This window comes from Drosophila suzukii, chromosome 2L (genome assembly GCF_043229965.1).
Source record: "Drosophila suzukii chromosome 2L, CBGP_Dsuzu_IsoJpt1.0, whole genome shotgun sequence".
Classification (NCBI taxonomy): Eukaryota; Metazoa; Arthropoda; class Insecta; order Diptera; family Drosophilidae; genus Drosophila; species Drosophila suzukii.
This window is the reverse complement of record NC_092080.1, coordinates 22,687,073-22,697,680: the sequence shown is the minus strand read 5'-3', so window position 1 is coordinate 22,697,680 and position 10,608 is coordinate 22,687,073. Positions and strand designations below refer to the sequence as shown.

At 38.1% G+C, this 10,608-nt stretch overlaps 4 protein-coding genes across 4 annotated transcripts; 2 read left to right on the top strand and 2 right to left on the bottom strand.

The window, feature by feature from the left end:
* The first annotated feature begins 1,534 nt into the window (after positions 1-1,534).
* Positions 1,535-3,205, top strand: LOC139354327 (cylicin-2-like). The gene has a single exon (XM_070998551.1). The coding sequence runs from the start codon at positions 1,535-1,537 to the stop codon at positions 3,203-3,205; it is 1,671 nt and encodes a 556-aa protein (XP_070854652.1).
* Positions 3,206-3,858: 653 nt separating this feature from the next.
* Positions 3,859-5,439, bottom strand: crok (crooked). The gene is made up of 2 exons (XM_017069484.4): positions 5,280-5,439; positions 3,859-5,195 (listed from the first exon to the last, which is right to left on the bottom strand). The coding sequence occupies exons 1-2, from the start codon at positions 5,338-5,340 to the stop codon at positions 4,801-4,803; spliced, it is 456 nt and encodes a 151-aa protein (XP_016924973.3). The 5' UTR covers positions 5,341-5,439; the 3' UTR covers positions 3,859-4,800.
* An 807-nt stretch (positions 5,440-6,246) lies between these two features.
* On the top strand, positions 6,247-7,901 carry LOC108006313 (uncharacterized). Its single transcript, XM_017069817.4, has 3 exons — positions 6,247-6,405; positions 6,524-6,709; positions 7,379-7,901. Exons 1-3 carry the CDS (start codon positions 6,354-6,356, stop codon positions 7,603-7,605), a joined length of 465 nt encoding a protein of 154 aa, XP_016925306.1. The 5' UTR covers positions 6,247-6,353; the 3' UTR covers positions 7,606-7,901.
* A 368-nt stretch (positions 7,902-8,269) lies between these two features.
* LOC139355124 (uncharacterized) lies at positions 8,270-8,892 on the bottom strand. The gene is made up of 2 exons (XM_070999450.1): positions 8,582-8,892; positions 8,270-8,529 (listed from the first exon to the last, which is right to left on the bottom strand). Exons 1-2 carry the CDS (start codon positions 8,825-8,827, stop codon positions 8,290-8,292), a joined length of 486 nt encoding a protein of 161 aa, XP_070855551.1. The 5' UTR covers positions 8,828-8,892; the 3' UTR covers positions 8,270-8,289.
* Between the last annotated feature and the right edge of the window lie 1,716 nt (positions 8,893-10,608).

Sequence of the window (10,608 nt, the reverse complement as noted above, 5' to 3'; positions counted from 1 at the left end):
AAGACCCCTGATAGGGTAGCCATTATCATCTTTCATACCTGTAATAGTCCATTAACTCCAAGCGCATCTGACTTAAGTTAAGAAAGTTGTCAGGAAGATCTTCAGTATCCACGAGTCCAATGTCGCACTCGTTAAACACATCCATTGACAAAATCAAACGTTTAGTCGAACAAAAAACAAATAGAATACGCCGGACAATGTCAAGAAAACCAAGATGGCGACAACGGGACTTGCCAGTTAGTAGGTAAAAACACAATTTAGGCTCGAAATGAAACGCCCACAAACAATTGTTAACAAACAAACACCCGTAACATCTTTATCTAAAGGATGAACAACATTTTATCTCAGATTCAAATAGCACATTTAACAAATTAAAATAACCCAACCACGCTCACAAAACGAACAAAACGAAAGGAAGAAGGAATTAGAGATGGGAGAAAATGTGGCCTCCACGAGGCTTTTATCGAATGCACTGCTTTGTCTATAAAGCGAAGCTATTAAATATCTAGGGTATTCCTTAAACTTTTGATAAGTTAAATGGTTGGTTGAGTATGGAAATTTATTTAAATGCATTGTAACTTTTATATAACATACAAAGAAATTTCAGAGATATCCGCTTGCAAATATGCATAGCATACTATGCATTTGAAGTTTATTTGAAATTATTTTTATTTTTAAACTTATCTACTGATTTTGTATGGTTTTCTAAACAAGTAATTTACAAAACATTTTTTTCGACTTGCAGCATTATTAAAGCTTTGGAATTTCACAAAAAAAAAAGGTTTCAAAATATGAAACTACTCATGAAATTGAGTAAGTTCCGTTTAAAAAGATTTCAAGTATAAATACGCTATGTTTTAAAAGCCATATGTCTTCAAAGTTATTATATGTATGTACATAAGGATTTAAAGTGCGAGACGAAGCCTTTGAAAAGAGTGCAGGTGTCAAAAAATGGGCTTTTAAACATCCAAATGTTGTATTATTTTAACGTTTTTGAGTCTACATTTTCATAATCAGTTTTAAAATAAATGGTATCTATTTTGCACTTCTGTTAATGCAGTTCTGTTACTACTGAAAAAGTACTTTCTCAAGTATTATAAAAAAATACATGTACCTAACGCTTATATTTATTTACAACTAGTGCACTAGTACTGTGTACTAGTACTGGGATGCATCGGCTTAAGTTAACTAAACTTTAACTTTTAATTTTCAGCAAAATAAAATCGAATAAAAAGAGTGGCGAAACTTCAGCAAAATAGAAGCTTTATTCGATACTATCGATACATTTTCGATCACCTCTGCCATTCTTCTTCTTTAGCGAATTGGAACTGACTTGTTAATGGCAAGTCCGACGTTTTTATTATAGTTTTACGCCAATTGCTTAGTTTTGCAGATGGAAAACAGCCGGCCGATAACTAGTGGATGCCGCGCAGGTAGATCCAATGCAGGACGTAAAAGAGGACGCGCTGCTAGTCACAGGGTAACCCGTGGCACCAACTTAAGAGGTTCTACTAAATCAGGTCCTGTGAGGAGTATGGCTTCCGAGGTGCGTTCTGGGCTTAAAAGCAAGAAGATGGTCTCCTTTGCATCCCAAAAAAGCGTGTTTCAATTCAATGAGAACGACTCAATGGATTCCGATGTGCCAAAGCAGGTTATAGTTCCGAAACTATATGTCAATCCGGGAAAGTATCTGAACACAGCTCCGAAGCGTGTTGACAAGAAGAAACGAGTGGACCCTTCCCCAGATTTTGAGCACGCACTCTTTAAATTCAAGAAAGACTTGAGGCAACACAAAAATCGGAACAATGTCCCTCAATTGGAAAAACAGGGCATATTTCCGGAAAAGGATAAAGTTCAAACGCGTGCTGCTCTCAAACGCAAGAAGATACACGCTGCACAACTTCCTATAAACGAACACTCTAAACCCGACATGACTCCGCGCGGAAAGGTTCCGGTCCCTAAGCGTGATTACAAGAAAAGAGACACCTCCTTCGATTTCGGGAACTCAGTTTTGGAATTCAATAAGGAAAACCTGAAGAAGTCCTGTGCTGTCAAGAAGGTAGTTATGGACGACTCCTCAGAATTCGGGGACTCAACCTTGGATTTCGATGATGAAGAAATTCAAAGTGCTGGCAAGGAGAGAGAAATGGACGATTCCTTAGATTTCGATAACTCAATCTTGGAATTCGATGAGAAAAATCTGAAAAAGTCATGTGCTGGAAAGAAAGTAGACATGGACGATTCCTTAGATTTCGAGGTCTCCATCTTGGATTTCGATGAGTCAAGTGCTGGCAAGAAGAGAGAGATGAAGGATTCCTATTTGTTGGATTTCGATGGGTCAACTACTAGCAAGAAGAAAGGTATGAGCGACTCCTATTTGTTGGATTTCGATGAAGACGAACTTCAACTAGGAAACCAAAAAAACTCGAATTCTGTCAAGAAGAAAGATACGGACGATTCCTCAGATATCGGGGACTCAATCTTGGATTTCGATGAGGATGTATTTCAACCAGGAAAACGTGGAAAGTCAGGTGCTGGCAAGAAGAAGGGTATGAACGATACCTATGTGTTGGATTTCGATGAATCAAGTGCTAGCAAGAAGAGAGGTTTGGACGATTCCTATTTATTGGCTTTCGAAGAGGTTGAACTTCAAGAAGGAAACCAAGAAAAGTCAACTTCAGACAAGATGAAAGATATGGAGGAATCCTCATTTTTCGGGGATTCAATATTGGATTCCGATGAGGATGTATTTCAAACGAGGAAAAATAAAAAATCAAGTGCTGGAAAGAAGAACTTCGATGAGTCAAGTGGGAGCAACAAGAGAGGTAGGGTCGATTCCTATTTGTTGGATTTTGACGAGGATGAACTTCAAATAGGACATTCCTCAGATTTCGGGGACTCTTTGTTGGATTTCGATGAGGACGATTTCATAGATTTCGGGAATAGTCGGGACATAACTCCGAACAAGTTTAACGATCAACAGAAAAATCAGGATAGAGTTCTAACAAGAGCTGCACTTAAACGTAAGATGGAGGAAGAATACAATAGGAAGGCTTCCAAAGTATTTAAACAGCACAAAAAGTGGAAGAATCTGGCTACGGTTTCTAAGCGTGCTAGCAAGAATATGGAAATGGAAGATTCTTTAGATCTCGAGGACGACTACTGGAATTACAATGATCACGTCGTCCGAGATTTCATACTGTAGTTCGAGACATAAAACAACTCTCAAGAAAAACATATATTTTAAGTTAACTTAAGACCAACATTATAGAGCCATCTTATATTTAATTAAAAGACTTCTCAAGGAGACACTTTTATTGGAGACGTACAACTAAGTTTCAGAAAAAATATCTTTTTAATTGTTCGGTTTAGGGCAAGATTAAGCCAAACTTTATAAACCATCTTATTAAGAGACTTCTCAGGGAGATATGTAAATAATTCCAAGTAGTTTTCAAGCAGAAAAATCACACTTTATTTTGAAACGAAGAACATGTTCTCTAGAAAAAGACTGCCCCTTTAGTTGAATTCGTTCAAGGCAAGATTAATCCAAATTTTATAGATCCATATTACATCTTATTAGGCGATAAGGTGAAAGATATCAAAAGTATCGGGAAACTTAAATGAACAAATTAACCCGGAGACTTGTAAAATAACACTTCACTGTTCACAGCATCAGGGAATTAAAAAATATATATATTCCGGAATTTTCTAAGACAACACTGCACTGTTACAACGACAGTGAAAACTACTAAGATGTTGACTCATTAGAGATATTCATACCCAATTTAACACAATTTCGTAAACCAAATTCTTTTGAGGGTAACCACACTTTAATTTAAAATTAAAATTACAATCCCATTGGTGTATAAATTGTTTATTTCATTACAAAAATGTTCTAATTGTCTTTTCATAAAAATAAAAACTTGTAATCCTGCTGGCGACTAAAACTAGTGTTTCTTAGTATACGCATTGCAAAAAGCAAGTATAAAATAGCGGAGATTACAATATTGAGCTTACACGATGGATGGTCATGTGCGTAAGATATTTTTTGGACGGAAATAGTTTTCCAGGCTTAAGATATGTTTCGAGTCGTTTACAGAAAGGCACTTCAATTCCTTTTGCTCATTTTACACAAGACTGTCCATAATTCAATGCAGGGATTTTGTACAAAAGGTTTCTTTGCAGTTAAAGTTGTGCAACTCCAACGGTTTAAGCGAATATTGATTACAAAAATCTTGGTTTTTTAAATATTTGGGTTACTGGGGTATGCGTTTTACAGATGGCGTTGAATAGCGTCAAGCAACGGACTCAGAAAATATTTTTTAGACTACAGAATTTGTAGGAGGTATAAAATTAATCAACATGCTTACTCTTTGCACATGAGTATATTGGAGATGAAACCCATAATGGTTGCTTTCATTAAAGAAAGAGAACTATTATACTTCCGAGTAACAGAGTTTCAAGAACTATCGGGGGTGGCACAGAAATCGCATTGCGATGAATGGGGGTGAGTTTCTAATGTGCACCAATATAAATTTTACAAGACTTGACGCTGGAGTGTATTTTGGGGTACTCCTGCATATCGAACACTATTTGAGTTTTGCGTCAATAAAGTCTTATAAAATATAAAGGGGGTTAAAAAACTTAAAAACCAAGTTTTCTGTTATCAACACGCTTGCTCTTAACTAATGTTCACCCAAAAAATAGGGCTTTCAAATTTAAGAAATCCCTTCTTGTCTTGGTACAGTCTTGCGGCAAAGGAGATGTGGCAATGGCTTCAAGTGGAGGAGACAGATCCAACTATTGCCGCAGGAGTTGCGCCACAAGCACGGAAACCAGTGTGCCAGAAAGGACCGCCATCCAGCCGAGGCGATGGACGCCCGCCGAGTTGCAGCCATCCTTGCTGTTGCACGTGCAGAACTCCATGAAGATGTTGTAGCTGCCGGTGCGCATCAGGCAGAAGCGTTCGTCGCCCTCGATTCCGGGCTCGCCCATGTAGGCGCAGCTCCGGAAGTAGCGCCACTCCCCGTGCACCTTCTGCCGGATCTTGCGGCACATCGTGGGTCGCACGCCCTTCAGGTGCTCCAGCTCCGGCGCCTGTTGGCAGTCCGTAATGGCCAGGGTGCTATTGTCGAAGGGATCCCCGCATTTGGGATCGTTGTCGCTGCGGCAATCCCAGCATTTGATCGCCTGGCCTGCAAAATTCAGTCACACATTTTAGGATCTGTGTGCGGTTGCGCAGGCGCACTTGGAGGAACACCTTCAGGCCAATTACTCACCCACTTGAAGCAGACAGCAGAGCACAACCACGGAAAGGACACATTTCTCCAGCGTTTTCATCTTATTGTTTGTTATTTGTATTTTTCGTTTCTTTTCAACTGATTGAAATTTTGGGCGTGTAAATAGTGGTGTGACCGTTCCTGCAGTGTTCAAATATGCCATCTTAAAATTATGTTTTATCGCAGACACACACCAGGGTCAAGAACTTTGATAGAAACCAGGGTGGCAATATTGCTATAACATGAATTTTACATTTTCTACATTACCGTGTATTAAAAATTGTTGGTTTTTAAACCATCTGCTTTTCAAAAAATATTCGTTCCGCAAACATATCATGCAATATATGCAAATTTTGACTCAAGACCTACTTATGGTTTAGCATGTGGAAGAGCCCAAAAACTGTTTCTGAAGGTCCAACATCATTTAAAAATTCAATCTGACTCTGAATAGATTAGCATTCCTTGTTTTTCAGCCATTGAAAAGAAATATATGTACATTTTATTGTAAGCGTTCGATTGTAAGCTAACTTTGGTAAAAAATAAATTGGTCTCCTAAATTCATAAAAAGATTAGAGTTAATAGCATTGATTCTAAAAAGTAAAACCAGTTTACAAAATTATATCGTCAAAATGCAACACAGAGGCCTTGGAGACCGGTAAAGTTGAGCACCTAAAATGGTAGCTATTGCCAAAAAAGTAAAAAAAGTTTTCCGCGTATTTCAAACAAATTTTATAACTTATTTCGAATTATGATAAACGGATTTCGCTTATCTAAGACTTAGTTAACCTACTAACCTAATATAAACCGCCTGACACTTTTTTCAAAATTTGTTGACCAATTAAATTATTACGATTTAAAAAGGAGAGAAGATAAATAAATTACTTTCTTTCACATAATTAAAAAAAAGAGGGTTGTCACCCAGAGCACACAAATTACGAATTTGTGGCTTAGGTATTTTCTAGCTCCCACGCAAACGGTCACACCTGGGCTAACGTTTGTAGGAATTTGTTGTTTTTTGTTTAATCGTATTTTGTTTAAATTGGTCAGAGCGCACAAAGCAGTTTTAAGTAAAATATGAATGTCCTAATCCGATCCACCTTCCTCCTGCTCACACTGGCTATATGCGGTGGGTAATAACGCCCCAGTCGTAAAAATCCCAATAGGCCACCTTTTAATCTCGGCTTTTGGGTGTGGCTTAGGCAAGTGTTTTCGAGTAATTGATATTAATCAGTGAACTATTGCAGGCAGCTGGGCCATTCGGTGCTACCAATGCTCCTCGGACCAGGATCGCAAAGGATATGACAGCTGTGGGGCCTACAAGCGATTCAACAGCACGGAGCACATCGCGATTGAGTGCAACAGCGACGAGAGCCACATGCCAGGATCCTTCTGCATGAAGGTGGTGCAGCAGGGACCCCGAGGATTTATCTGTGAGTTGTGGAGATCCTTACTGGAACCCCTAGCTTATCTCTTCGTAATGCGGTTATTGTATTCCAGGAAATCCCTGTTTTAAAGTTTTTATAGTTACTTATGAGAGGTAGCTGTAGTTGTGTTTCCACAATTATTATACAATTGAATAGGGTCTGTTCACCCCTTAACAATCCTCACTGGGTTTTTCAGCTTATTACTTTTTAGTGGAATTTTTGAATCGACAGTCGTTCTATGTAGCAAATGTAGCACCGTAAATTTAGCCAAGTTGATCTAGACTTGTCCGTCTTTCAGCCCGTCCATCCCTTTTTAATTAAACTAGTTTCGCCTTTGGTAATGGTATACAAATTAATGTGAAAAGTTATAGGTTTTAATTTGATTAAAATCGGGTGACTATGTTATAAAGCTTGCAGGAAATTATGGGAAAATATAACTATTTAGTTTTTTACTTTAAAAACACTAGACAAACAAATTATATAGCTGGCATAGAAACTGTCTGATATTTATACCCATCATAAACAACTAAACACTATGGCATGGGCAATGTATAATAAGTAATATCGAAAATGCACGAAACTTTGACCTTCATTTGACTTAAATATTGTATTGAACTATGTTCCACCAATGCGAAATTACACTCAATTAATTTAAAATCACCATTTATTCTCCAGGGGACGGTCGTTGGCGTCAGGTCATCCGAAGATGCTCATCCGTTTCCGATACCGGAGTTACTGGTGTGTGTAATTGGGGCGTCTACGAGAACGGCGTTTACTGGGAAGAGTGCTACTGCTCCAGCGACAGCTGCAATGGCGCCAGCCTGATCCAAATGCACGGATCCCTGCAGCTACTATTAGGCTTCCTGCTGATCGGCGCTGCCTCCAGGATTCTTAGAAGTTAAAAGGAGAACCAGGCTTACCCTCGCCACCAAAAACAGACAAAAAGTGCCTTCTCACACCTCTCTTTTTACTAATATCTAAGCTGCGAATGACTTTTTCATAACAGAAACCGATTCCGTCCACCTTTTCATGTCTAAAATTAAGTCAAAAAGTTCTACGATAAGTTATAAAGGGCAACTTTGCGGTAGGCCAATATGTAGACCTCAGATTTTAACAAGTTAAAATAACATAAAAGCAAAGTAGTCTGTGGTTTGTAAAATGTTGTTTAAATAATGTAAAAACGAGTGTTTTCATCCGACATTCCTGTAGTTTTATTGCACATAAAACGTAAAGTCTCGTCCAAGAAAATTAACAATTTAAAACCAACCGAACCATTCATAAAGTCTGATAAAAAAGTACTACAAATTGTTCAACACCTTCGTACTTTTTTGATAGTATTAAAAAAAGACGACCCAAAAGAAGTTCAGTTTGCGCACACCCTTTTTTATGAGTTACTTAAAAACAGGAGGCTCTAAAACTAAAATACAACTATCTTACAGCCATCTTTTTCCAGAGGTTATTTATTTTGCTTTTATAATTATTCACAATAGAAATGTAACTTTCATATCAAAACACAATTGTACACATCAAAACGATAGATAAACACCGACAATCAAAATATGCATATGATAAGTATATAAAAACGTTTATTTATCATCTTGATTTAAGGCGCAACCAATTTGCGTTTCCATAAGTGTTTTCAGACCATTTTCCGACCATCCAGCTTTTGGATCTTTGGCCACTGCTGTGAAAACGGTAGTGGAGCCGTCCTCAAATGTTTTCATGGCATAAAAGGACCTTCCCTCCTCCAACCAAATTCGCATTTCATCCATAGAAGGTGCGGCCGATGAGGGAAACTTCGAATCATTACCAAAGTTTTCTCCATACTAAAATATAGTTATCGTTAACTTAATGATAGATGTGCATCAGCAAACTTACCCATTGCCGATATAAATCCACTGGCTGGTTCTTTTGGGTCCACCTTAGCACTTTTAGATAGAACACCATAAATTTGTGCACATTCTCCTTGATCCTGATCGACGGAGCCTGATGGAGCCTAGCCAGCTCTTCGAGGGTGCTTCGGCATATCTCGCGATCCTTAGGCCTTCCGAGGTTCTGACAAATGGCCAACGCAATGCGACGCAGGGACTCGAACTCCTCGTCTAGCAGCTCCTGCCTCGTCATGGGAAATTTTGTGGATTCTATAAACTTAATAAGGTATTTCCAAATCAGAGTGAAAATGACCGGCCGTGTTTGTAGTTATTGGAAAAGGGAGCTAGAAACAGCCTTTCATTAAATCCTTTACTTTTTAAAACACTCAATAGTAAAACAACCAAAAATTTTCTTAACTTTTATAACATTTATTTTTGATTTTGCCATATTGTTTCCTTTACAATATTTTAATTTAACTTTAACTTACTTTCAATGTTTTATATTTCGTATTAAGGTGTTTTCTTTTGGTTTTTAAATACTTTTCATTATACGTATTGCCCAACTGTATGAAGAAGAATTGCGCGTCTGTTAACACTTTCCCAGCTTAAAATAGTACGCTAAAATTTCCTTTTATTTATTTATTTGTTATATCAGTATATGTATCATCTTGTATACTAAAATCGACTCTTTGCTATGCTTAGATGTAAATTTATAAAGGTTATATGACGATGAAAACCATGTAAATTTAACTACGAAGCAAAAAATAATAATTATTCTATGAATGAGTGCAAAGAGAAGAAGGAAAAATGCAATTTAATTCGCTAGGTGCATGAGAGATAAATAAGATTTGTTAATGCCAAGTCCCTAAGGGTTCCGACGGACTCTATGAGACCCATCGGACCATCTGGCTGTCTACAGTTCTTCTATACAACTTTCTTTTTCGATCCGAACGAAGTGAGAAAAATTTGCTCAATGCTGATCCCTTTTCGGTTTTTAAAACGATGGAGATCATGGATGATGGTATAATGGATGGGTGTATGGTTAAAAAGCCGAAAATAAAACATTATAACATACACATGAAGGTTGCGTTTATGCGGTAGAAAAGTTGAAGATGATGGGAAGCCTTTGAAGAAAATTGTAAAAAATTATAATCCTTGGATAGAATAGTTAAATAAAGCCAAGCATAACAATAATATAATATTTTTTATACTTTCTCACATTCAAGAACTTAAATTTTAAAACCAGATTTTGTTTTCAATGGGTTGTAATAAAATCAAAGAACCGGTATAAAAATTAGTTGGTGGGATTTTTCTGAGGCTTTGTTCCTTTTATAATACTCAGGTTGTTTTAAAAATGTTGGGTTCCAGAAAACGATTTTAAAACTACTTGCTGCAGGAATACAATGCACTTTCATCCGCATAAACGCTTTTAATATATTAACAACTTTGACAGACACATACACACCAACATTATTTAAGACTATATTAAACATTAAGCTGTTTGTTTTTCGCTAACTGTTTGTTGTTGCTCTAAGACTGGGTAAACAAAATCACAAGTTAAGCAGGTCGGGGTGGAGAATCCGTCAGACTACGATGGGTGTACGACCATCCAGGGTTTTGCTATCCGTCAGATTCGATGACAGCGAACAGGATGTGTTGTTATCATCCTCGAGGACCTGCAGATGATGCGGCGGATTGTGCAGTTGCACCTGCTCGGTGATCGTGATAGCATCACTGCAGGACAGCATTGGTGACTCCAAATTCTGGGGCATCAAGAGCAGACCACTGGGATGAGCCGGAGATGGAGTGTGGATCGCGTAGAGGGAGCTACTGGACGTGGAACTATCGCTGGAAAATGGCAGCAGGAGCTCCACCTCCACCGGTGGCGATGGGCTGTTCACCTGGGTAACCATCGTCTCTTCTTCGCTGCTGGTCAGCTCATTCAATTGGGCCACCGTTTGATGGATCCTCACGTGCTCCGCGTCATCCAAGTCGTTGAGTTGGTAGTACAGGTTCAAACTATCATCCAAAATG